General features: G+C 45.1%; 1 protein-coding gene and 3 long non-coding RNA genes across 10 annotated transcripts in view; 3 read left to right on the top strand and 1 right to left on the bottom strand.

Moving 5' to 3' along the window:
* Positions 1-27,734, bottom strand: part of MAPK1 (mitogen-activated protein kinase 1) — a 135,622-nt gene that overhangs the window by 33,623 nt on the left and 74,265 nt on the right. For 2 of the 7 annotated variants that reach the window (XM_015149801.3, XM_077950745.1), the window contains 4 exons: positions 23,716-23,830; positions 23,282-23,413; positions 5,932-6,041; positions 1,871-1,996 (listed from right to left, as the gene is read on the bottom strand). In XM_015149801.3, coding sequence (XP_015005287.1) covers positions 1,880-1,996; positions 5,932-6,041; positions 23,282-23,413; positions 23,716-23,830 — 474 coding nt within the window. In that variant the 3' untranslated portion in view covers positions 1,871-1,879. Of the gene's footprint in view, positions 1-1,870; positions 1,997-4,785; positions 5,049-5,931; positions 6,042-7,514; positions 7,600-17,990; positions 18,071-22,794; positions 23,414-23,715; positions 23,831-27,734 lie in introns of those variants that run through there. The other 5 variants (XM_077950744.1, XR_013399536.1, XR_013399537.1 and 2 more) reach the window with 5 other exon arrangements.
* Positions 2,192-4,266, top strand: LOC144331949 (uncharacterized). The gene is made up of 3 exons (XR_013399569.1): positions 2,192-2,779; positions 3,096-3,808; positions 4,103-4,266. It is a non-coding gene; the product is annotated as an uncharacterized LOC144331949 (long non-coding RNA).
* On the top strand, positions 10,070-27,584 carry LOC144331946 (uncharacterized). Its single transcript, XR_013399566.1, has 2 exons — positions 10,070-10,248; positions 25,576-27,584. It is a non-coding gene; the product is annotated as an uncharacterized LOC144331946 (long non-coding RNA).
* Positions 13,940-15,980, top strand: LOC144331952 (uncharacterized). Its single transcript, XR_013399572.1, has 2 exons — positions 13,940-15,734; positions 15,927-15,980. It is a non-coding gene; the product is annotated as an uncharacterized LOC144331952 (long non-coding RNA).

The following is a 27,734-nucleotide window of genomic DNA, read 5'->3' as shown; positions in this document are numbered from 1 at the left end:
CAAATCCAAGGCCCTGTGCGGCTCCATTTACAAAAACAGGCAGCGGCTGACCAGGGTCTAGTTAACCTGACCTTGTACTGGGAGTGTGTCCTGGAGCCTCACGGTGGGGCAGGGACTCTTGAGAAACAGAGACAACTGCTCCACTGTGAGCGCCTCATGGAGGAGCCAGGAAGGAAGCTCTGTGGGGACTGCAGGTGTGAAAATGGTTGGATCCTGGGGCCCAGCTTTCTGTCAGTGAGTGAGTGTGCAAATCACTGTGGCTAACACCTCCTCCACTAGACAGCCACATGAGTATGGGGCAACAGAAGACAGGAACCAGCTCAGTCCCCTGCTGATAACAGGCTTCTTTCTCCGTCACTACGCAGGGCTTATGGCTAGCAGTCCATTGCACATCCTGTTTGCCTGACTCCACAACACTTCCCTTGGGTTTGAGAGATCGTCTTTTGGGGTGTGTCTGGTGTCAACAGCAAGCTAAGCGAGGGCTTAACAGTGCCAGCAGCCCTGCCTCCCCTAAGTTGGTAGGTTTAGAAAATTCGCAGTCTTTCAGACTTTGCCTTTCCTCCTTCTCTTGAATTTGCCGCTTCTCACCACTTCATTTCTAGTCCAACACTACAGCCCCTTTGGTATGGAAGACCAGGCATTTGTTCTTAGCTGATGTCCTACCCAGTCTTCCCTCATTTCAACCCCTCCTGCTTTGATGTCAGACTTTTGAAAACACCATTTTCCATCCCCCAAACTACCAATTCCCCACTCTGTTGCCCTGCCTGGCTTTCAGCGCTATCTGCTTGGAGGCTGTGTGGGTCATGTCAGGCCTCAGCTCATGTCTGCTTGGTTCTTTGTCCTCAGTGACAGGGAATGGACACCTGTAACTGCAACACAGTTCTGTCCAAAGCATCTCCCCAGCAACTGCTTCTACCTTGGCTCACAATTCTTTATTCACTGCTCTTTTCTACAGAGTTCTAAACACAAGTCCAGTTCTCTCCCCTCTTGTCATATACTCTCTAAAATCAAGATTTGCCTTCTTTTCCTGTATACTATTTTTTTTTTTTTTGAGAGAGGGTTCACCCAGGATGGAGTGCAGTGATACAGTCATAGCTCACTGCAGCCTTGGACTCTGAGATTCAAGAGATCCTCTCCCCTCAGCCTCTCAAAGTGCTGGAATTATAGGCATGAGCCATTGTGTTGGGTCTACTCAATTATTAAATTCTACCAATATTGTCACGTTGTTCACCTCCCCTTATGACCTAAGCACATGCAGCTTCTGTGCAGGCCCATGTAAATCCCCGACTGGCCAGCCCAGCCTCCATCTCTTGGATGAAGTTTCCCCAGCTCTCCAGCCTACACTGCTAGTCTGAACTGGTAACACGGTCTGGGCCCCTTGCATGTGACATCAACTGTAGAACCAGGTCCCAGCTAGGAGTTTCTGAAGGGGCAGGCACAGAGGACCCTAACACTAGATTTATTTAACTGGTGGCTCTGCATTCCCTGGGAGGAAGGGAGTCCTGAGGCGAACCCTTTCCAGAGAGATGCTCATGTAACTGTGAAACTGCTCTGGACAGGCAGCAAGGAACAGATGAGAACCCAAACATGAACAATCTAGAATATGAAAAAGTTGTTTCCAAATAATCACATTCACTACCCTTGAGAGTAAAGGAGGTACCTGGAGTTTCTAATAAACAAGAAAGAGATTCCTAAAAGAATATATGTAACTTTCTAAATAATTTTTAATTCTAAATTAAAAAAAAAAAAAACCTTTCAATAAGGAGCTTGGAAAAGAATACAAAATAACGGACCTCGAGGAACACAACATTCTAGAAACAAAAGGCAGTGCCTCCCTTGCTGGAGTTCACTGTATTAAAGCTCCAGGTACCTGACAAATTTAAGATCTGTATCCCGGCTGGAATCTAGCAGTCTCTTCAAAAATTAGTTCTTTGAGCTTTTCCTTAGGCAAGTCATCCAATTCCATGTCGAATTTGAATGGTGCTTCGGCAATGGGCTTTAAGAGAAAACAAAACATTTAACAGTCAAAGTTGTTATGGGTAAGGCAGTAATTTACTGATTCATAAAATGACCACTGCTCAGATTCTGAATTTATACAACAGGACTGATGTCTCATAAAAACTTAAGAGTTGCTGGCCGGGCGTGGCGGCTCACACCTGTAATTCCAGCACTTTGGGAGGCCAAGGTGGGCGGATCACTTGAGGTCAGAAGCTCGAGACCAGCCTGGTCCAACATGGTGAAAACCTGTCTCTACCAAAAATATAAAAAATTAGCCGAGTGTGGTGGTGCACGCCTGTAATCTCAGCTACTCAGAAGGCTGAGGCAGGAGAACTGCTTGAACCCAGGAGGCAGAGGTTGCAGTGAGCTGAGATCGTGCCGTGGCACTCCAGTCTGGGGGACAGAGCGAAAGACTAAGAGTTGTGCCCACACTCCGGAAGGTCTCATAAGCACTTAGACCGGGAGCAACTGAATCCGTTTATAAAGTGTTCTTCTGAACTTATCACAAATCCCAGAAGAATTTTAAAATGTTTTAAGGCAGTGAATGCTGAAATAAGAGAAATGTGCTGCTGTGGAGGTGGTGGGTGTTTATCCAATCAACACCCATAATACTAAAATACATGCATTTCGTTAAATAAATCATGGTATCTTTTTATGAAAAAACATCTTAGAGCTGTTAAAAATTAAGCTGTAAGGCCAGGCGCAGTGGCTCACACCTGTAACCCCAGCACTTTGGGAGGCCAAGGTGGGAGAATCATTTGAGACCAGCCTGACCAACATAGCAAAACCCCATCTCTACTAAAAATACACAAAAATTAGCTAGGCATGGTGGCAGATCCCTGTCATCCCAGCTACTTGGGAGGCTGAGGAAGGAGAATTGCTTGAACCCAGGAGGTGGAGGTTGCAGTGAGCTGAGATTGCGCCACTGCACTCTGGCCTGGGCGACAGAGCAAGATTCCATCTCAAAAAAACAAAACAAAACAAAACAAAAAAACTGGCCAGGCATGGTGGCTCACGCCTGTAATCCCAGCACTTTTGGGAGGCCGAGGCAGGTGGATCCTGAGGTCAAGAGATTGAGGACATCCTGGCCAACATAGTGAAACTCCGTCTCTAGTAAAACTACAAAAATTAGCTGGGTGTGGTGGTGCATGCCTGTAGTTCAAGCCACTCGGGAGGCTGAGGCAGGAGAATCGCCTGAACCCGGGAGGTGGAGGTTACAGTGAGCCGAGATTACACCATTGTACTCCAGCCTGGCCTGGTGACAGAGCAAGACTCCATCTCAAAAAAGAAAAAAAACAAAAAAAAGGAAAGAAAAAAGAGAAAAAAAAATAAACTGCAAGGAAGATTAATAGGAAAATGCCTATATTGTGTCAAGAAAATGAAAACTATTTTATTTTAAAAATTTAGATACAGAAATATAAGACTGAGAAGGAAATACTCCAAAATGTTAATAACTGTAACAAGATTATAGAGCTACGTCTTTGTAGTATGAAAAAAAAAACACTCTTATATTTTCTCACAAGTTTTCTTCTTTTTTTTTTTTTTTTTGACACAAAACCTTGCTCTGTTGCCCAGGCTGGAGTGCAGTGGTGCAATCCTGGCTTATTGCAACCTCCTCCTCCTGGGTTCAAGTGATTCTCCTGCCTCAGCCTCCAGAGTAGCTGGGATTATATGTGCCTGCCTGCCACAACACCCGCCTAATTTTTGTATTTTTAGTAGAGACAGGGTTTTCACCATGTTGGCCAGACTGGTCTACCTCTGACCTCAGGTGATCCACCCACTTTGACATCCCAAAGTGCTGGAATTACAAGTGTGAGCCACCACACCTGGCCCCATTTTTTTTTTTTGAGACTGTCTCATTCTATTGCCGAGGCTGGTGTGCAGTGGCATGGTCTTGACTCGCTGCAACCTCCACCTCCTGGGTTCAAGTGATTCTTATACCTCAGCCTCCAGAGTGGCTGGGATTACAAACACGCACTATCATGCCCAGTTATTTTTGTATTTTTAGTAGAGAAGGGGTTTCCCCATGTTGGCCAGGCTGGTCTCCAACTCCTGACCTCAAGTCATCCGCCTGCCTCGACCTCCCAAAGTGTTGGGATTACAGGCGTGAGCCATCGTGTCCAGCTCCCATTTTAATTTTTAACCATACTCCAGAAAGCTATTTAAGTAAAATATGCGCTTAAATAGCTTAGTCTAGATCAAAGAACCCCATACACACTCAGTGACAAACAATGATATTATTTTTTAGAGAAAGAGTTTTGCCTGTCACCCAAGCTGGAGTGCAGTGGTGTGATCACAGCTCAATGAAACCTTCATCTCCTGGGCTGAAGCAATCTTCCCACCTCAGCCTTCTGAACAGCTGGGACTACAGGTGTGAGCCACTGTGCCTGGCCACATTTTGATTTTTACTGCCCGTGAACTAATGCAATGTTACAGAACTAAGCTGATGATGATACCAGTTGTCAGTCAGTGAATGCCTAGATTCTCACGTCTCACCCATGTAATCCTCACACGAGGCCTTTAGGAGGAGGAAGCACAGACCCCAAACTCCGCACTAAGCTTTGGCCATCCGAAAGCGGACAAGGACTCATGTCCAGAAGAATAAATAGCTCAACCCGAAGGAGGGCTATGCATCTGGGATCACAGCAGGTGTCCTACACGCATCATCCACTATCCCAGCCAGCTGATTTGGACTCAGAAGCTTGGGAAATCTCCAGCCCACTAAGCTTAGAAGAACCCCAAACCTGTATTCCCACCTATTCTGTGTTACTGGCTACGTTGTAGGTATTTCTTTTTTTTTTTTTTTTTTTTTTTTGAGACGGAGTCTCGCTGTCACCCAGGCTGGAGTGCAGTGGCCGGATCTCGGCTCACTGCAAGCTCCGCCTCCCGGGTTCACGCCATTCTCCGGCCTCAGCCTCCCGAGTAGCTGGGACTACAGGCGCCCGCCACCTCGCCCGGCTACTTTTTTGTATTTCTTAATAGAGACGGGGTTTCACTGTGTTAGCCAGGATGGTCTCGATCTCCTGACCTCGTGATCCGCCCGTCTCGGCCTCCCAAAGTGCTGGGATTACAGGCTTGAGCCACCGCGCCCGGCCCGTTGTAGGTATTTCACAAGCTGCCTCATTTGTTGCTGGAGGTAGGGAGACGGATGTGGAAGGGAAAGCTGATTCTTTCAAAAACAGGAGGGTAAAGACTATTCTCTGTGCATGTGAGCCTCAACTAGAACAATCCAAACTTTTGGTTCATACTGCATTTTTCTTTGTTATCCTCCAGAGATTAAAGTTAAAACTGAACCCCAGAGGAACCAGAGAGCCAAGGCACTAGGACTGTCTTGGAGAGAACATGACATGCAGCTTCTTCTACTCGAATGCCCCGCCTGCTCTGAAGAGCTGCCACATCCACTCTGGCCTCATCACTTCTTACAACAGACTCTCATGTCCTTGTCTCTAGGGAATAGCACACCTGACATGGAGTCGCCAAGCCACAGTGGAAACTGTCCAGGTTGACTTCCCTCCCTATTCTGTGTGCTGTCCCTGTCAGCAGGCTGACCACCTCCTCTCCACTCTGGCCATCCTCAGGGCCAGCACATCACTTCAGGTGTCTCTTCCTATCAAACCATGACAATGGCCTCCAGTCTCAGACCCCTGTCCTCTCTGTGCTCCACACTGGTGCAGCTGTCCCCTTTACACATGCATTTTCCCCACCCCTACCTGTTGCAGGTAGCCTGGAGGAAGTCTGCTGAGATAGAGAGTTATGCGGGGAGAAGGTTTCAAGCTGTGCCCCACAGCACTCATCCTCAAGGCAAAGGTGGGCTTGTTGGAAGAACGAGGTATGGCACCAGGTACATCTCAGGAAAATCTAAGCAAGATATGGTTGGTCCACTGCTGGCTGATCTATGTCCCTGAAGCAGCAGCCAGGAACATGAGCTCTTACCTCGTCACTCGGGTCGTAATACTGCTCCAGATATGGGTGGGCCAGAGCCTGTTCTACTTCAATCCTCTTGTGAGGGTTGAATGTCAACATTTTGTCCAGTAAGTCCAGAGCTATAAAGAGAAAGGTTTTGCAGTAGTGAGAGCAGGAGTAGTAGTCACGGAAATACTTCAATTTCCTGTTTAAGTAAACTCACCCACAAAACAACTAACCTAAGCATGACTACGGAGACAGCAGCCAGCACAAAAGATTCTGACTGTATCTCCAAGTCTCCTGAGACTGTGAACGTAGGGGCTGACCACCTGACAATCGCAGACCCCATCACTCGGGAAGGAGCGGGGATCATGATTCGAACCCAGGTCTGCCTACAAAACCTGGACTTTTCCTAAGATAGGACTCTGCGCTGCAGGTATCAAAGGCAAAGGTTTTATGTATGTACTTTTCTCAGATCAACTTGGAAGTCATTTTTGTCCTGGTCTATTTGTCTCCTGACACACAGAACAGGTCTCCAAGGTCACAGAAGAAAACACTCTTCTTCCAGGATCTGGTTGAGAGACATGTGTGGCCAAAGGCCTCCCAGCCAACTCTGCAGCTGAGTCTTTCTGCAAGGCCCAACGCCTTAAGTCCTCTCTTGCCCTGGCCAATAGTCAATAGCTGAGCAGTTCTTTTACCGCTAGGGTGCAGCAGCAGGAACAAACGTGGATCAACTGCACTGTGATGGAGGGGGCGCTGACAAGCAGCTCACCCTGATGGCCCCCATGGCTGGCCCCCAGTCACCACCTCAGCCAAAAGACGGCTGGAGGGTCTGGCTAACAGTGGCTGGGACAAGGGTTAAGAGAAATGTGAGGAAATACTGTGTTTAGTAGCAGGAGTAGGTGTATTGAGAAACAATACATGCTAAAGAACATTATTGTTCTGGTAAAAAGGTAGCAAAGGGGCTCCTTTTAAAAATATTTCATGTATCCTTTTATTTAGTGATGCTCAGACTACTGGTTTCAATTTAAGTAGCAGGTCTTTTCTTCAAATTAAACCCTAAGAGGAGCCTCAAGATATGGCAGAGGTAAAAAAGAAGATACTCTGTCTTCCCTTAGGTCCTAGTTCACAGCCTGAGGCACCCCAAAAAATCCAAGCCTCCAAGGAACAAGTCTGAAAAACTAGCCAATCAATAAAAACCACAAATTTTTAGACAATGTAGTGACACTAAAACAAGACAAAAACAGGCTAGGTGTGGTGGCTCACGCCTGTAATCCCAGCACTTTGGGAGGCTGAGGTGGGCGAGGTCAGGAGTTGAAGACCAGCCTGGTCAATACAGTGAAACTTGTCTCTACTTAAAAAAAAGAAAAAATACAAAAATTAGCTGGGCGTGGCAGCACATGCCTGTAGTCCCAGCTACTCAAGAGGCTGAGGCAGAAGAATTGCTTAAACCTGGGAGGCAGAGGTTGCAGTGAGCTGAGACCGTGCCACTGCACTCCAGCCTGGGTGACAGACCGAGACTCCGTCTCAAAAACCAAACCAAACCAAACCAAACCAAACCAAACCAAAAACACTGGCACTACTTAATGAAGTCTCTTTTCTGACAATGATCATTTCTTTTTTTTTTTTTTTTTTTTTTTTGAGACGGAGTCTCCCTCTGTCGCCCAGACTGGAGTGCAGCAGTGCGATCTTGGCTTACTGCAAGCTCTGCCTCCCGGGTTCACACCATTCTGCTGCCTCAGCCTCCTGAGTGGCTGGGACTACAGGCGCCCGCCACCACGCCTGGCTAATTTTTTGTATTTTTAGTAAAGACGGGGTTTCACCGTGTTAGCCAGGATGGTCTCGATCTCCTGACCTCGTGATCTGCCCGCCTTGGCCTCCCGAAGTGCTGGGATTACAGGCGTGAGCCACCGCGCCCAGCTGGCAATGATCATTTCTTATTAGGTTATTTGTAGGCGGCAAGGTCAACTTCATCCATCTGCAAATTAGCACATACTATTAAGCCCTCAGAGTAGAATGATAAAATATCATTTATTTCTTCTTAAAACATTTTAAAATTTAATTGTATGTCCCTTCTCACCATTCCTAGAATGATGAACAATCACATAAAATTTGGTACAATACTCATGATCAGTTTAAGGAAATCACTTCTAGCTCACTATTTTGAAGTAAGTTAGTTTCCACTGTTTACTCACTAAGAAAATGTTGCCTAACCCTTAAGAACAGTCAGTAGACCTTCCGAAGGGATTGCTTGGGTGCTGGGTGGAGGTGGGAGACATCTAGCCACCTGAGGTCATTGAAGAGCTGTGGGTGTGTATCTGTGCTCAGCACCAGCCCCCAATTTTGACTTCCCTTGTTGCAACCCCTGACCTTAAGACAACAGGAGATGATAAACATGGCAAACCACATGCTGGACATAATGAGAAATTCTGCATAGAATACATTTACAAGTTATGTATGTTTCTATCTATAATCTTTTCAATACATACAAGTGCACTTTAGGAAATTATGGAATAATGATATTTTGTTTTATAGCCTAGAGAACTTTTCAGAGTAGAGAATCCAGACAGGTTTTGCCGTGACTGAAGCAGCATCTGCGCAGTAGAAGAGGTGGTTATGCCTGCAGCTGGGACCCTGGGTCTGTGGGCACACAAACTGGCTAGGTTTAGCAAGTGGCCCTCTCAAGGGTCAGAATAAAGAAGCATGATGATCAAGAACCCAGGCATCTCTGGCTCAAATCCTACTTCCAACGAACACTTGTAGATATGTGTACAAGACACACAACCCTTGCCGAATCTTAAGATTCCTGTGGTCTATGATATAGGTAATAACTCCCACTTTGCTTCCTGCTCCCAACCAGCCCTCCCCACATAGAACTCACAGACATTTTCTCAAGGACTTTCTTGAAACTAGATTAAGTCATTTGGCTTTTCACTCAGTTAGACACTGTCTGTGCTAGCAAAAGTCCAGGAGGCCTGGACCACAATGAGATTCTAATAGCACTACTTCTAAATCACTGGGGGCAGGAGGGTCCTACCCAAACTTGTTAGTGTTAAGCAGAGAGGCACTCCAAGCCAACTGGATGTTTTGCAGCTTAAGCATTTCTGAAACAGATCCGTTAGTTCCTTCAAGTTAAATAAATTCTAGGCCCTTAAACCTCCAGGCATAAATTTCGAAAGAAGACAGCTTTATTAAAAAAGATTTGCTACTTGAAAAATAGCTAGAGCTCTAGCCTTCTTTTACTGCAAGTGTTATTTCTACATTATTCATAGCTACAGAAGGAGAAAAGGAGAGAAATGGGAAGCAGCTGGCAGGTGCGGATCCCACAGTCAAGAGTGTCCGGACTCCCTCCTCCCACGCCACATGGGCATCCACTGGTAACACTCAGAGGGTGTGAATCATGGTTGCCCGTGTAGATGCTTACTTGGATACAGGTTTTATTTCTCCTAAGAGACTGGAAGTCCCTTTGAGGCTAGTATTACATCTGACCACAATTCCTGACTTTCCCAGTGCCTTCCAGAATGCCACATCTTCTCTTTCTGTGTTTTTTTTTTTTTTTTTTTTTGAGACGGAGTCTCGCTCTGTCGCCCAGGCTGGAGTGCAGTGGCCAGATCTCAGCTCACTGCAAGCTCCGCCTCCCGGGTTTACGCCATTCTCCTGCCTCAGCCTCCCGAGTAGCTGGGACTACAGGCGCCCGCCACCTCGCCCGGCTAGTTTTTTTGTATTTTTAGTAGAGACGGGGTTTCACCATGTTAGCCAGGATGGTCTCGATCTCCTGACCTCGTGATCCACCCATCTCGGCCTCCCAAAGTGCTGGGATTACAGGCTTGAGCCACCGCGCCCGGCCTTCTTTCTGTGTTTTTTGAAACAGAGTTTGGATTTTGTTCTATGGCCCAGGCTGGAGTGCAGTGGCATGATCATAGCTTACTGCAGCCTTGAACTCCTGGGCTCAAGCAATCCTCCTGCCTCAGCCTCTCGAGTAGCTGGTAATACAGGCACATGTTACCACACCCAGCTAATTTTTTTAAATTAATTTTTTTTGTAGAGATGGGGTGTCACTATGTTGCCCAGGCTGGTCCTGAACTCCTGGGCTCAAGCGATCCTCCTGCCTCAGCCTCCCAAAGTGCTGAGATTACAGGCATGAGCCACTGTGCCTGGCCCTTCCCTCTTTTTTTTTTTTCTTTTTTGAAACGGAGTCTCGCTCTGTTCCCCAACCTCCACCTTCTGGGTTCAAGCGATTCTCCTGCCTCAGCCTCCTGAGTAGCTGGGATTACAGGCGCCTGCCACCACGCCAGGCTAATTTTTTGTATTTTTAAGTAGAGACGGGGTTTCACCATGTTGGCCAGGGTGGTCTCGAACTCCTGACCTTGTGATCCACCCACCTCGGCCTCCCAAAGTGCTGGGATTACAAGTGTGAGCCACCACGCCTGGCCAGCCTGGCCCTTCTCGTTAACTTCAACTAGTATATAACAACCTGACCCCAACTCTTTCTTCTAATCCATCATCCTTTTTTTCCTTCTTGCCCTGTCCTGGACCTGGGGAAAGCCAGTCGACTGGCTCTCCACAGTGCCTCTTCGTGTCCATCTTGACTGCCTCGTGAAACTCTGACCCTGAATCAGTGCTGCAATCTGTCACTTCCATCCTCAACTCATGTTTCTGTGCAGGGCCAGAGAAAAGACTGAACTGTGGAAAGTGTGCCAGTGCGACAGTGCTTCTCAAACTTTCTGATCTCACAAACTCTTTATACTCATAAAAACTACTGAGGGTTGATTTAAAAAGCAGTTAATTCCGCTCATAGCTCAAATAGTTACATAAGTGCTTCTCCCTGAGAAAACCACCACATTCAGTATGCAGCAAAAATGCTGTATATGTGTCACACAGACATTGTGAAGACATGTATTAAGGATGGATTTAATATGGTGAGTACTTTTCACTGGCACTGGTTTGAGCTGGTTTGAGCTGTGGCAGTGCAGAGCTCAGTAACCTCTCTAGTTCCACCGCCTTGACCTGGCTGTGGTGCTGCGGGCTCTGCTCACCATTGCTCCTGTGCCACAAGTGCTGATGGCAACATAGAGAGCAGTGTGAGTAACTCCTTAAGAGGATTATTAAAACAGCTTTAACCTCATGGATATCCTGAAAGGATCCCGGGGATCTCAACACTATCAGTAACTACTGTGCTACAAAAAATCAAGATTTTCAGTCTCGTCAAGGCCCTCAACAGCTTCTGGAAAGCCTTGGTCAGCCCCCTCCTCTACTCTCAGATTTCACCCAACTTGCATGGCTTGAATCATGACCTTCTTGCTAGCTGACCCTCATTACTCTCAGCACATTTTCTTGAGGATGCTACAGAGAAAACTGAGGTGCCCAAGAGTGATCTTCCTGGAATTCCCTCCTAGCCAGATCCACACATATCCTTACTGACACTGCCAAGAAAGATATCCTCTCTCTACTCAAAGTCAATTCTCCCTAACTTGTGGCCTGGTCCACAACCCCTTCCCCTCATGTGGACCAGTCATTTCTGTCTCCACTTTCCATTTCAAACTCCCCACTTCCACTCACTGTTTCAACTCCTCTTGCGTGGTCACCAACAAGCCCCTCACTGGAAAATCAACCCACATTTTCCAATCTGTATCTTGCTAGACCTCTCTGCCGCACGGACACTGCTGTGCATGCCTACTTTCTCAAAATGCCATCTTCTGCTTCTGTGGTATCACATGGCACTAGTTTCTTTTCTTTGTCCCTATTCCATCACTGGCTGAAGGTTTGTGTTCTTCAACTTCTCACAATCTCACTCTTTTTTTTTTTTTTGAGACAGGGTCTCGCTTTGTTGCACAGGATGGAATCCAGTGGTGCGATCTCGGATCACTGCAACTTCTGCCTCCTGGGTTCAAGCGATCCTCCTACTTCAGCCTCCTGAGTAGCTGGGATTACAGGTGTGTGTCACCACATCAGGCTTATTTTTGTATTTTTGGCAGAGACGGGGTTTCGCCATGATGCTCAGGCTGGTGTTGAACTCCTGGGCTCAAGTGATCCACCCACTTTGGCCTCCCATAGTGCTGGGATTAGAGGCATGAGCCACCGCACTTGACCACAATCGCATTCTTCTATCTTTTCAATCCCTTGCATGATTTGAAAGACCACAGGTTAAATACCTCCCAAAGCTATCTTGAGTTGAGGGTGACCAAGCTGTAGATTAATAAATCCAACTCTGTGTAGGTAATAAAATAATATATAGCCTATGATTCAATTTATAATCAATGTATGCATCTACATGGGTAATAACAAAGTCTGCAAGCTTTCCAAACATTAGGTTATCTGAGAAATGGAGACAGACTTCTTACAGAAATTGCATTTTTTAATTTAAAAAAAAAGCGGGGGCCAGAAGCGGTGGCTCACGCATGTAATCCTAGCAGTTTGGGAGGCTGAGGCGGGCAGATCACCAGGTCAGGAGATCGAGACCATTCTGGCTAACACAGTGAAACCCCATCTCTACTAAAAAATACAAGAAATTAGCCGGGCATAGTGGTGGGCGCCTGTAGTCCCAGCTACTCCAGAGGCTGAGGCAGGAGAATGGCATGAACCTGGGAGGCGGGGCTTGCAGTGAGCCAAGATCTTGCCACTGCACTCCAGCCTGGGCAACAGAGCGAGACTCCGTCTCAAAAAAAAAAAAAAAAAAAAAAAAGTAGGTCTGGGTGTGGTAGTGGTGGGAGGATCCCATGAACCCAGGAGTTCAAGACAGGACTGGGAAACACAGTGAGATCCCATCTCTACAAAATTTCTTTAAATTAGCCAGGCATGGTGCTTGCCCGAGCCCAGGAGTTCAAGGCTGCAGTGAGCTGTGATTGTGCCACTGCACTCCAGCCTTCTAGCCTGGGCAACAGATGGAGATCCTGTCTCTTCAGGAAAAAAAAAAGAGGATGAGGGCAGAAAATAGAATTCCTTATCTTCCTTCACTCTTGGGGTCACCTGCTGGTTGTGCCCACCAGCATCCATCCACTGGCTCTCTATAATCCATCCAACTGTGTTTGCCATAGGGGAGCGCTCAGGCTTGCCCACGCTCCCGGGCTGTGCTGTGGGAATGGTGACACTGACTAGGCCACATTCACCTGAGTCCCCTTGGCCACAGTGACAGATCAGGGATAGGCATGGCATCCAAGCTGAGCACAAAGAGATGATGAGAGTCAGCCCAAGTCCTGGCTGCAACGATCAGGTCAAGTCTCTTATTGCCACCATAAGAAGAGAGGCTGACCTAAAGACAGTCCAGAGCAAGGCAAAGCTGGATGATAAAGAAGTCCAGATTCTAGACACAGTGTCTGTGCCCATCAATCCACATGCAACTGAACTTTTCAGTTATCAGAGCCAATAAAACCCTTTCTCAGGCCAGTAAGTTCTTGTTATGTGGAACTGTGGAACTGAAAAGACCTCAGACAGCTGACACACCAAACCTGGTCTTCTGGTCTGTGTGAATGACTCACCCACATTCCCTTGCTCCCCAAGCACCATCATTCAGTGGTAACCACTGCTTATCTTTTCACATATGTTGTTGAATTCTTTTCTGTGCATTTTCTTTTAGCAGGTTGAAATCACAATATGTATGACAAATGCTGTTTTATTTTCCCTTAGTAAATACTGCTCATTAGTATTTTCTCCCACTATGAAAACTCTGTAAAAAAAAATCACTTTTAGCAGCAGTAAAAATATTCCTTTAAGTAGATGTCTCATAATTTACTCAGCCATTTGATTAACATTTGGCACTTAGGTTGTTTCTAATGCTTTACAGGTGCCTTAAATTAAACATAGACTAAACCAAATTCTCAACTGCTGTCACCCAAACTGCTCCTCCTATAGTTATCCTCAGATCTGTATTTCCTTGTAGACTGTGTGTTCTTGTCCTTTGCTTATTTATTTATACACTGTGGTCTTAGATTTGTCTCTGCTCTTTAGATACTAATAATATTAATCATGAATCTAAAGTTAATAATAATTCCTTAACTCTTTTAATTATCCTATGAGGTGGGAACTACAAATTGTCTCAATTTTGGGTTGAGGAAATCATGAAACAGAGCTTAAATAACTTGTCCAAAGTCAAAAATCCAAGTAGCAGAACCCTAGTGTGAACTCAGGAGGCTGATTCCAGAGCACTGGGTATCACCACTGCATTTTGCTGCCTTCTACAGAAGAGTTAGGAGAAGATCAAGTGTTACTCAATTTAGAACATTTTAGACCTACTGTCCATACCTAATCTAATTTTATTTAGCTTTTAAACTTTTATATGTCTCTCTTTCCTTGATGTTTGTTTTAAAACATAGGAAGTCGGCCAGGCACGGCGGGTTACGCCTGTAATCCCAGCACTTTGGGAGGCCGAGGCGGATGGGTCACGAGGTCAGGAGATCGAGACCATCCTGGCTAACACGGTGAAACCCCGTCTCTACTAAAAATACAAGAAATTAGCCGGGTGTGGTGGCGGGCGCCTGTAGTCCCAGCTACTCGGGAGGTTGAGGCAGGAGAATGGCATGAACCCGGGAGGCAGAGCTTGCAGTGAGCAAAGATGACGCCACTGCACTCCAGCCTGGGCGACAGCAAGACTCCGTCTCAAAAAAAAAAAAAAAAACAAAAAAAACCCCACAAAAACATAGGAAGTCTTTCTCCATGCAGAGATCAGAAAAATACTGTATACTCTAAATATTGTTAGTTTTTCATGATACAATTTTTAAGTATCAATTATTTTAGAATTCATTTTGATGTATAAAGATTTAAATTGATTTTCCTCCAAATAGCTATTCAACTAGCCCAGTACCATCTGCTGAATAATAATTTCTTCCCCCTCACTGAAGTCATTTGAGAGAATCGTAAGCTAAGACTCCTTTACAGAAAAATCTACAATACTGCTGGTTTAAGGGATACAGCAATCAAAAATTTCCAACAAACATGAAAAAATTTCAATCTCACTCTTAATTACAGAAAAACAAATTAAATGCCACTCCCCCATTTAGTTGGTAGACCTAAAAGTTCAATACCCAGAATTGCTGGAACAAAAGACATGTGACAGAATCGCTAGACTGTCCTCTACAGAGACTCGACCAATTTACACTCCACCAGCTCTCTCTGAAAACGCCCTTTCCCCACAGCCTTGACCACACAGTAGGGTATCAAACTTTGATGTTCGCTTCTGTGATGAGGAGGGCGTTAAAAAAAAAAAAAAAAAAGCAATTCCTAACTTTTTGACTTTTCAATGTTTGTATCTTGCATAATGAGTAAAAATGAGTACCTTTTATACATTTAAGAGCTGTTTCAACTTCCTTTTCGGTAAACTCTCACTACCTGAACTTAAAAATTCTAGCTTGTAAGTTTTTTAATCTCTTGAGTTCCCTGAGGTCTTCCATTATTTCTTGACAAACTTAGACTATCAGTTCTGTAAGAACGCGCTCTCTCTCTCTCTCTTTTTTTAATGAGTCCTCAGACCTCCTATCTCCAAACACGTTCTTAATCCCACTTATTGCTGGTACTATGTATGTCCAGGGCCTTAGAAGCCTTGATGGCACAGAACAGATACTCAAATCTATTCACTGAATGAATGAATTTATGTATGTTTTCTTAAAAATATAAAAACAACTGGCCGGGTGTGGTGGCTCACCCCTGTAATCCCAGCACTTTGGGAGGCCAAGGCGGGTGGATCACGAGGTCAGGGGATCAAGACCATCCTGGCCAACATGGCCAACATCCTGGCTAAAAATACAAAAAATTAGCCAGGTGTGGCAGTGTGTGCCTGTAGTCCCAGCTACTAGGGAGGCTGAGGCAGGAGAACTGCTTGAACCTGGGAAGCGGAGGTTGCAGTGAGCCGAGATCGCACCACTGCACACCAGCCTGTGTGACAGAGTAAGACTCCGTCTCGAAATTAAATAAACACATACATACATACATAAAAAGCAAAAATTAGCCAGGTGTGGTGGTATGTGCCTATAATCCCAGCTATTCAGGAGGCTGGGGTGGGAGAATCGCTTGAACCTGGGAGGCAGAGGTTGCAGTGAGCTGAGACTGTGCCACTGCACTCCAGCCTGGGAGACAGAGTAAGACTCTGTCTCAAAAAAAAAAAAAAAAAAAAAAAATTAAGCCAGGCACGCCACGTACTTGTGATCCCAGCTACTCAAGAGGCTGAGACACAGGACTGCTTGAGCCCAGGAGGTGGAGGTTGCAGTGAGTTGAGACTGTGCAACTGCACTCCAGTTTGAGTGGCAGAGTGAGATCTTGTCTCAAAACAACAACAACAAAAAAGCATGGTAGAACTGTTGAAGTGTTGTTCTGAGATTTGGTCCCAAGAGACCTTGCAGCATAGGCTCTTGCTCTTTTGGAATATTTATGCCATCATGAGAAGCCACTGAGTCTAGTCTACTTTAGGATAAAGAGGCAACTGCAGGAAGGACCAACTGTAAGATATTAAACCACTACAACTGAGGGATGGTGGAGGGAGCCAGCAGATGATAGTAGTGCATGGCTGAACCCAGGCGGGCTCAGCAGAACTACTCAGCTGCACCAGCCCAATGGACTCAAGAACAAATGCATGGCTCTTGTTTCAAGCCTGAGTTTTGGAGTGTTTTTTTAATGCAGCAATAGGTAACTGATGTAAACTTTAATGTCCAATGTGAGTATGGCTGAAGGACACTTACGGGTCATCCCTACAAGGGAACATTAGGTAGTCACTATTTAACAACTAGAGGCCGGGCACGGTGGCTCACACCTGTAATTCCAGCATTTTGGGAGGCCAAAGCAGGTGGATCAACTGAGGTCAGGAGTTCGTGACCAGCCTGACCAACATGATGAAACCAGTCTCTACTAAAAATAAAAAAAAAATTAGGCCAGGTACAGTGGCTCACACCTGTAATCCCAGCACTCTGAGAGGCCGAGGCGGATGGATCACGAGGTCAGGAGATCCAGACCATCCTGGCTAACAAGGTGAAACCCCACCTCTACTAAAAATACAAAAAATTAGCCGGGCATAGTGGCGGGTGCCTGTAGTCCCAGCTATTCGGGAGGCTGAGACAGGAGAATGGCGTCAACCCAGGAGGTGGAGCTTGCAGTGAGCCAAGATCTCGCCACTGCACTCCAGCCTGGGCAACAGAGCGAGACTCCATCTCAAAATAAAAATAAAAATTAAATAAATAAATAAATAAATAAAAATTAGCTGGGCCTGGTGGCAAGTGCCTGTAATTCCAGCTACGCAGGAGGCTGAGGCAGGAGAATAGCTTGAACCTGGGAGGTGGACGTTGCAGTGAGGCAAGATCGCACCTCTTGCACTCCACCCTGGGCAACAGAGCGAGGTATGGAAAGATGTTAGACCTACAAATGCCAGTGGTATGAACATTCACACAATCCTGTGATGCAGGTACTATCAATAATCATATAAAAAAGAAAACCGGCTGGGTGCGACGGCGCATGTCTGTAATATCAGCACTTTGGGAGGCCGAGGCAGGAGGACTGCTTGTACCTAGTAGTTCAAGACCAGCCTGGGCACCATAGTGAGAACCCATCTCTACAAAAAATACAAAAATTAGCCAGATGTGGTGGTGCATGCCTATAGTCTCAGATACTTAGGAGGCTGAAGTGGGAGGACTGCTTGAGCCCGGGAGTTTGAGGTTGCAGTGAGCTATGATCATGCCTCTGCACTCCAGCCTGGGTGACAGAGCAGGACTCCATCTCAAAACCAAACCAAACAAAAACACAATCCACCACTCCCCCTAAAAAAGAAACAAAAGAAAACTGAGGCTCGGAAAGGTTAAGGAGTTTGTCTAATAGTCACACAGCTAGTAAGAGGCTGGGTTGTGGACTGTACCCAGGAGGTCAGGCTACAAAACCTGTACTCCTAACACCTGATGCTATACTGCTCCCTGTAGCACCACCAATTCCCATTTCTCCACTTTCTTTATTTTATTTAGAGCTTTGCACTACTTCTTCATTATATTCACCCAATACCAGCATTGCAAATTTAATTTCCTGGATTTTAGTGGTGTCAATTATCTGCATGAATGAATCTCAAACTTCATAATCTTAACCTAAAAAAAATGGCCAGCAGTGGTGGCTCACGCCTGTAATCCCAACACTTTTTTGTTTTTTTTTTGAGACAGAGTCTTGCTCTGTTGCCCAGGCTGGAGTGCAGTGGCACGATCTTGGCTCACTGCAAGCTCCGCCTCCTGGGTTCATGCCATTCTCCTGCCTCAGCCTCCCGAGTACCTGGGACTACAGGTGCCCGCCAGCTAACTTTTTTGTATTTTAGTAGAGATGGGGCTTCAGCGTGGTCTCGATCTCCTGACCTTATGATCTGCCCACTGTGGCCTCCCAAAGTGCTGGGATGACAGGCGTAATCCACCGTGCCCAGGCTGTAATCCCAACACTCTGGGAGGCCAAGGAGGGTAGATTGCTTGAGCCCAGGAATTCAAGACCAGTCTGGCAACGTGGGGCAATGCTGTCTCTATGAAAAATACAAAAAATTAGCTGGGCGTGGTGACATGCGCTTGTGGTCCCAGCTACTCAGGAGGCTGAGGTGGGCAGATCACGCGAGCCCAGGGAGGTCGAGGCTGAAGTGAGCTGTGATCATGCCATTGTACTCCAGCCTGGGCAACACAGTAAGACCCCTCTCAAAAGAAAAAAAGTGAGGCCAGGTGAGGTGGCTCACGCCTGTTAACCCCAGCACTTTGGAAGGCCGAGGCAGCGGATCACCTGAGGTCAGGAGATTGAGACCAGCCTGGCCAATGTGACGAAACCCCGTATCTACTAAAAATACAAAAAAATTAGCCGGGCATGGTGGCGTGCGCCCATAATCCCAGCTACTCAGGAGGTTGAGGCAGGAGAATTGCTTGAACCTGGGAGGTGGAGGTTGCAGTGAGACAAGATCACACCATTGCACTCCAGCCTGGGCAACAAGAGTGAAATTCTGTCTCAAAAAAAATTAAAAAAAATAATAATAAAATGAAATAAAAAACAAAATGCAGGCTGGGTGGGAGCTGTGGCTCACGCCTGTAATCCCAGCACTTTGAGCGGCTAAGGCAGGTGGATCACCTGAGATCAGGAGTTTGAGACCAGCCTGACCAACATGCTAAAACCCCATCTCTATTAAAAATACAAAATTAGCTGGTCCATGCCTGTAATCCCAGCTACTTGGGAGGCTGAGGCAGGAGAATCACTTGAACTCGGGAGGCAGACGTTGCAGTGAGCAAAGATCACGCCATTGCACTCCAGCCCACTGGGCAACAGGAGCAAAACTTGAAAGAAAGAAAGGAAGAAAGAAAGGAGGGGAGGGGAGGGGAGAAAAAAGAAAATGAAAATAAGCGGCCGGGCACGGTGGCTCAGGCTGAGGCAGGTGGATCATGAGGTCAGGAGTTCAAGACCAGCCTGGCCAAGATGGTGACACCCCATCTCTACTAAAAATACAAAAATTAGCCAGGCACGGTGGCAGGCATCTGTAATCCCAGCTACTTGGGAGGCTGAGGCAAAGAACTGCTTGAACCCGGGAGGCAGAGGTTGCAATGAGCCGAGATCACGCCACTGAACTCTAGCCTGGGCGACAGAGTGAGACTGTCTCAGAAAAAAAAAGGAAAAAAGAAAATGAAAACAAGCATAAAAAAAGAATCAGAAATAGTTTGATGCAAATCATGATTAACTACAGACAAGAGTAAGGAAACAAATAGGAGAGGAACATCTGGGAGTAGGCCTTTTTTTTTGTTTTTTAAGAGAGAGAAGAGTCTCTCCATCAGCATGGAGTGCAATGATGCAATCACAGCTAACAGCAGCTTTGACCTCCTTGGGCTTATGCAATCCTCCCTCCTCAGTTCCCCAGGTAGTTCAGACTACAGGTAGGTACTACTACACTTGGCTGAATTTTGAGTTTTTAATTTTGTAGAGATGGGGTCTTACTGTTGTCCAAGCAGGTCTCAAATTCCTGGCCTCAAGCGATCCTCCTGTGTTGACCTCCCAATGGGCTAGGATCACAGGCATAAGCCACCATACCAGGCCTAATGATGCATCTCTGTTGCTTATGCACCTCTTTAAAAAAGCGACTCAGGAAATAACATTTAATAACATTTAGGTAACATGCTTAGGAGGTATAATATACAAGCCAATCTAATCAGTAACATGTATTATGCATGTGACATTCTAGCTAAAAATATCCTACCATCAAAATACATTACAGGCCGGGTGTGGCTGCTCACGTCTGTAATCCTAACATTTTAGAAGCCCAGGGTGAGCAGATAGCTTGAGCTCAAGACTTCGGGACCAGACTGGGCAACACGGTGAAACCCTGTCTCTATAAAGAATACAAAAATTAGATAGGCATGGTGGCGGAGGTAGTTCCAGCTACTCAGTTGTAGTCCCAGCTACGCAGGTGGCTGAGGTGGGAGGATGGCTTGAGCCTGGGAGGTGGAGGTTGCAGTGAGCCGAGATTGTGCCACTGCGCTCCAGCCTGGGTGATATAGCCAGATCTGTCTCAAAAAAAAAAAAAAAAAAAAAAAAAAAAACCCCAAAACCAAAATACATTATGTAATTACAACCACACAGATAGAAGCTTGCACACATTAGTGCAAAAAAAAAACGAAAGGTTACTGTGGGATCCTGGTGATCAGGATCATACTCCCTTACCATTCCTCCTATACTTCTTAACTGTCTACAATGATGAAATTCTTCTACCTTTATATGAAAGATTAAAAGAAAGTTTCTCCCATTTTCAAAAGAAATTCAGTTCTAAACAACCAAGTATTTCTCAACCTTCACTCAGGTCAATACATAAAACCAATTCAACATTTAAGTAGACAGTTGTTAAATCTACATATACACATATATTCATATGCATGTACAGATAAACACATATAGATAAAACAGGAAGTTAGAAATAGCTAAATTTCTAACAGAAGACTGGATAAAAATGCTATAAAATCATTAACGATAAGCTAGATCTATGCACTGATGTGAAAAGATGTTCAAGACACAATTCTATTAACAATGACATTTAGGGAATAATTATAAAAGAATTTTACCTTCTTAAATATTTCTATAATTTCTGAATTTTTAAAAAAGTTAACCCTTATAATAATTATTTTTAAAAAATTAATTATAGAGAAAATACGTACACGTATGCAGATAAAGATATGGAAGGACAAGCACCCTATTCAGATTCCCCCCTCCACTTTTAAGGAATCCTGTTTTTATAAATGGGCCCACCTAGATAATCCACCTACCTAGAGAGACAATCCAGGAAAATCTTCCTATCTTTTTTTTTTTTGAGACAGAGTCTGGCTCTGTAGCCCAGGCTGGAGTGCAGTGGTGAGATCTCGGCCCACTGCAAGCTCCCCCTCCTGGATTCAAGCCATTTTCCTGCCTCAGCCTCCCAGGTAGCTGGGATTACAGGTGCCTGCCACCACGCCCAGCTAATTTTTTTTATTTTTTATTTTTTTTTTTAGTAGAGATGGGGTTTCACCATATAAGCCAGGATGGTCTCCATCTCCTGACCTTGTGATCCACCCACCTCAGCCTCCCCAAAGTGCTGGGATTACAGGTGTGAGCCACCGTGCCTGGCAACCTTCCTATCTTAAAAGTCAGCTGATGGGCCTACTCTGGGCATACCACACTGCTCATGGATTAGCCCTGCTCTGTAAGGAGCAGTTGGAAAAAAAAAAAAAGGTCAGCTGATAAACAATCTTGATTGCATCTGCAACCATAACTCCTGTTTGCCAGGGAACCTAACACAGTTAATAGGCTCCAGAAATTAGAATATAGCCATGGGGGTGGATGGGGGGGTCATTATTCCGCCTATCATGGTTTTATAATAGTATGATGTTTTAAAAACTAGCTGCCTAATATATTTAACAGGTACATGTTAAATGGGAATAAAGGATAATACAATTATTAAACGAAGATGACCTAAAAAAAAAAAAAAGGGTAAAAATCAAATGTATCACTTTTTTCTTTTATGGGTACTCTAAAAAAATCTTTGCCGGCCGGGCGCGGGGCTCAAGCCTGTAATCCCAGCACTTTGGGAGGCCGAGACGGGCGGATCACGAGGTCAGGAGTTCGAGACCATCCTGGCTAACACGGTGAAACCCCGTCTCTACTAAAAAATACAAAAAACTAGCCGGGCGAGGTGGTGGGCGCCTGTAGTCCCGGCTACTCGGGAGGCTGAGGCAGGAGAATGGCGTAAAAACCCGGGAGGCAGAGCTTGCAGTGAGCTGAGATCCGGCCACTGCACTCCAGCCTGGGCGACACAGCAAGACTCCATCTCAAAAAAAAAAAAAAAAAAAAATCTTTGCCTAACATAAGGTCATGAAGATTCTCTCCTGTTTTCTTCTTGAAGGTTAATAACTTTAGGCCTTATATTTAGGTTTATGTTCCATTTTGAGTTTTGTAAATTTTGCATATGGGTGTCTAATTGTTCCAGCACCATTTGTTGAAGAGACTGACACAAGCAATGACGTGGATTTTTATAAATCTCAAATGCATTATGCTGAATGTGAGAATCTAGACATAAAAAGGCTACATACTCCATGATTCCATTAACATGACATGCCAGAAAAGGCACAACTATAGGGATAGAAATCAGATCAATGATTGCCAGAGACTGGGTTTGGAGAGGGGTGACCCACTACAAACGGCACAAGGCAACTTTTGGGGATGATGGGAGTATTATTCCACATCTCAATTGCAGCGGTTGTTATACGACAGTTCATGTTTGTTAAAATTCAGAGGCCCGCACAACTAAAAAGTGTGAATTTTATTCTGTGTAAATTATTATTCAATAAACCTGATTTTAAAAATTATCAAGTGACAAGATGAAAAGGTGTGATTTGTTTGCAGGGTTCAGCGCTGTGGCTCACGCCTGTAATCCCAGTACTTTGAGAGGCCGAGGCAGGCAGATCAAAAGGCCAGGAGTTCGATACCAGCCTGGCCAGCAGAGTGAAACCCTATCTCTACTAAAAATACAAAAATGAGCCGGCATGGTGGTGCGTGTCTGTAGTCCCAGTTACTCAGAAGACTGAGGCAGGAGACTCGCTTGAACCCAGGAGGAGGAGGCTGCAATGAGCTGAGATTGGGGCACTACATTCCAGCCTGGGCGACAGAGTGAGACTCTGTCCCAAACAAAAACAAAACAAAAGAAAGTGACCTTAATGCAAGTTAAAATTAGCAAAGAAACCAAAAGGGGGAGAACTAGACAGTCATTACCAGGCTCCCTTACTGCACTGCCACTGTTTCCCAAAAAAAGGGAAGACAGCAATTCAGAGTGAGCACTAAAGAAAGCATTATCCAATAGCCATAGGCTCACTTTTCAGGCTAGTGACCTAACAATTTAACAAACATGAAGCTAAGTCTAGAAAAAACTAATCAACGAAATAACATTTACCTTTGGAGTCAGCATTTGGGAACAGCCTGTTCCATGGCACCTTATTTTTGTGTGGAAGAGAAAGCAAATAGTTCCTAGCTTTTAAATTTATTATACAATTCAGGTCTTCTTGTGATGGGGATCCAAGAATACCTATCAGATAAAAAAATTAGCTGTTAGTTATCAAGACCAAGGCAAATGACTACACACCATCAACTGTGAGTCAGAATGAACCCTGATAATTAACGGTTTATCACCACCCCTAATGCTTACCTTTCTTAAGTTTTTACACAAAAGTCCTTAACATTTTAAATCAGGGAAGGTTAAAAATTCACACCTACCACAGGTTAAAGAGTGTATTAGAATTCTTCTTAATTTAATGAAGTGACTTTGATATAAGCTGTAGGCAGGCAAACTTGAGTAAATTTAGCTCCTGAAGGGCTCGGGAACCTTACCCAGAATGTGGTTCAGCTGGTCAAGATAATGCTTCCCTGGAAAGATGGGCCTGTTAGAAAGCATTTCTGCCAGAATGCAGCCTACAGACCAAATATCAATGGACTTGGTGTAGCCCTGCAGGAGAAAGAGAGACAAGACTGAAAATGGCATCTGGTGTTATAGGACATGAAGAGATCTTCCTGTATGACAGGTACATTGCTGATGGGACTCTGAACTTCTCCTTTGACTCCACAATTCGGAAAGATGAGTAAACAGCATGGAAAAACAAAAAACAATTTGGCTTTCTTTGAGAAGCTGAACAACCAAGATTATGTGATTTTATTTTTCTCTTCATAGTTGATTAACTTGGGCTGGGCACAGTGGCTCATTCCTGTAATCCCAGCACTTTGGGAGGCAGAGGTGGGCAGATCACTTGAGGCCAGGAGTTTGAGCTTAGCCTGGCCAACATGGTGAAACCCCATCTCTACTAAAAATAAAAAAAAATTAGCCGGCCATGGTGGTGGGTGCCTGTAATTCCAGCTATGTGGGAGGCTGAGGCAGGAGAATTGCTTGAACCCAGGAGGCAGAGGTTGCAGTGAGCCAAGATCGTGCCACTGCACTCCAGCCTGGGTGACAGAGTGAGACTCCGTCTCAAAACAACAACAAACCCACAAAGTTGATTAATTTATTAAATTAGAATTTCCAAAGTATACATCAGTCCTTTTTTGAAACAATTTGAGAGACAGATTTAGAATTGTCATAAATTGGAGCTGGAAAAAGAAAAAAGGTCTAAAAATCTTTTCTGGGCTGGGGGGAGAGTGTGCTAACTCCAACATATTTTACCAAGCTCTTCTAAAATATTCTCGGCTGGGCATGGTGGCTCATGTCTGCAATCCCAACACTTTGGGAGGCTGAGATGGGCGAATCACCTGACGTCAGGAGTTGGAGACCAGCCTAGCCAACATGGTAAAACCCCGTCTCTACTAAAACTACAAAAATTAGCCGGGTGTGCTGGTGGGCACCCATAGTTCCAGCTACTTGGGAGCCTTAGGCAGGAGAATCACTTGAACCTGGGAGGCAGAGGTTGCAGTGAGTCAAGACTGTACCACTGCACTCCAGCCTGGGCAACAGAGGGAGACTCCATCTCCAAAAAATAATAATAAATAAATAAATAAATAAATAAATAAATAAAAGAATTCTCATCTTCTTTTCCTATTCATTTTTCAGGAATATATTTTCTTTTAAAGGAATCCTGTTAGAAGTCATGGGAGGATACTTTGGGAAGCTGAGGTGGGAGCACTGCTTGAGGCCAGGAGTTTGAGGCTGCAGTGAGCACTGTTAGACTCCTAATGGCAGCATGTGAAAGAAAATGCATTTCCTCATGTCCTCAACAACACCGGGTATTATCTAATTATTTTATTATTATTATTTTTGCCACACACAGTGGCTCACACCTGCAGTTCCAGTTACTCGGGAGGCTGAGGTGGGAGGATCACTTGAGCTCAGGGATTGGAGGCTGCAGTGACCTATGACTGAGCCAATGCATTCCAGCCTGAGTGACACAGTGAGACCCTGTCTCTAAAAATAAAAATAAAAAAAAAATCATGTAAGGATTCTGTCTGAATTATAACAATGGTGCAAAAAAGATGTTTCTCCAAGGAATATAAGGTGACTCTTCTAAAATTAAGAGATGGTATCATCACTCTGTCACTCAGGCTGAAGTGCAATGGTGTAATCATGCCTCACTGCAAAATCAACTTCCTTGTCTCAGGTGATCCTCTCACCTCAGCCTCCTGAGTAGCTGGGGCTACAAGCATACACCACCGCACCTGGTGAATTTTTAAATTTTTTGTAGAGAAGGACCCCCATTATTTGCCCAGGCTGGTTTCAAACTCCTGGGCTCAAACAATCCTCCTGCCTCAGCCAAAGTACTGGGATTATGGCATGAGGCACCATGCCTGGCTCCAGATGAGCCTTCTAATACAATGAAACGAGAAGTAAAACACTGCTTTTCTGATATTCATGTAAAAAATGCATGACACAAAACTGAGGGGCCTTCTACAAAATAGCTCATCGGCACTCTTAAAGGAGACTAAAGAAACACAACAACCTGTCGCTATGAAAAGTACAAATATAAATAAGTAAATTAGCCAGGAGCGGTAGCACGTGCCTGTAGTCTCAGATACTTGGGAGGCTGAGTTGAGAGTATGGCCTTGAGCCCAGGAGGCGGAGTTGCAGTGAGCTGAGACGGTGCCACGGTACCCCATCCTGGGTGACAGAATGAGAACCTGTTCTTTTTGTTTTTTTGGAGACGGAGTCTGGCTTTGTCACCCAGGCTGGAGTGCAATGGCGCGATCTCAGCTCATGCAACCTCCACCTCATGGGTTCAAGCGATTCTCCTGCCTCAGCCTCCTGAGTAGCTGGGATCACAGGCGACTGCCACTATGCCCAGCGAAATTTTTTGCATTTTTAGTAGAGACAGGGTTTCGCCATGTTGGCCAGGCTGATCTCGAACTCCTGACCTCATGTGATTTACCTGCCTCAGCCTCCCAAAGTGCCGGGATTACATGTGTGAGCCACTATGCCTGGCCTGAGAACCTGGTCTTAAATAAGCAAGCAAACAAACAAAACCCATGACAGTGTAACATGTGAGCCTGTGCCCAGGTGGTGGGGTGGTTTGGGTGGGGTATAGTTCAAAGGTTATTGGGATAATATCCAAAATGTGAATATAAACTGTGCGTTAGATATTGAATCAGTATTAAGTTTCCTGATTTTGAAAACTGTACTGTGGTCATGTTAGAGAATACTCTTAAGGCAGGGTTTTTCAACCTCGGTATGACTAACATTTTGGGCTGAGGAAGTTTCTATTGGGAGGGCGGTTCTGTACATTGTAGGATTTTTAGCAGCATCTCTGGCCTCTTGATGCAAGGAGCACCCCCTACCCCTCATTGTGACAACCAAAAATGTCTCTAAACATTGTCACATGTCCCCAGGGAACAACAGAACCATGGTTTGAATACATACTGAAACAAGGTAAAGGGGCATAACTACAATTTACTCTCAAATGACTCAGAGTGCGTGGGAGTGCCCACACACATGCACACAAAGAATGATAAAGCAAATGAGGCAAAAGCTAAAAAATCGGTGAGCCTGAATCTGGGGTAAAGGGTATTTAGGAGTTCTAACTGGCGGTTTTACAAGAGTGTTCCAGAGACGCCTATGGGTTCCCTCTAGAGGATTTGAGAGGTCACAGTACATTTATTATACTACTATGACATTTTCATCCTTTTCAGTCACGAGTGGAAAGGAGATTTTTCCAGATGCAATATGAAGAGTGATGATTTGTACATGAGATGTGACATTTGGAATACCTGTGTAACTCAGTGAACCAGTATTTTCCAAATACGTAACAAAATCATGCATGAGTATGAGTGCAAGGTAGACTAAAGAATTTTAACAAAATAGTATCAAGAGTTCACTGATATGATTTCAGATTCCACACTGCAATTAACCTTTAAGAAACCACCACTTGTTCAAATTGGAGGTAGTATCAAAGAATAGCCACAAGTAGCTGAAAAGACTACTAAAATTTCCCTCCTTCTTCCAGCTACATACCTGTGTGCAGAGTTTTCCTCATGAACTTAAACCAAAACAACATATTTGACAGACTGAATACAGAACCAGATGAGAATCCAACTGTCTTCTATTAAGCCAGACATTAAAGAGACTTGCAAAAATGAAAATAATGCCACTCTTTTGTAAGGTTGTTTTTTGTTTTGTTTTTTTTAAAAGACAGGATCTCACCCTGTTGCCCAGGCTGGAGTGCAGTAGTGTGATCATGGTACACTGCAGCCTCAATCTCCTGGGCTCAAGAAATCCTCTCATCTCAGCCTCTTGAGTGGCTGGGACTATAGGTGCACGCCACCACGCCCAGCTGATTTTAAAATTTTTTGTACAGACCGCAGGGTGCGGTGGCTCACGCCTGTAATCCCAGCACTTTGGGAGGCCGAGGCGGGCGGATCACAAGGTCAGGAGATTG

Source organism: Macaca mulatta, chromosome 10 (genome assembly GCF_049350105.2).
Source record: "Macaca mulatta isolate MMU2019108-1 chromosome 10, T2T-MMU8v2.0, whole genome shotgun sequence".
Lineage (NCBI taxonomy): Eukaryota > Metazoa > Chordata > Mammalia > Primates > Cercopithecidae > Macaca > Macaca mulatta.
Note: the sequence above shows the minus strand (reverse complement) of the source record. Positions and strands in the feature narration are given on the sequence as shown.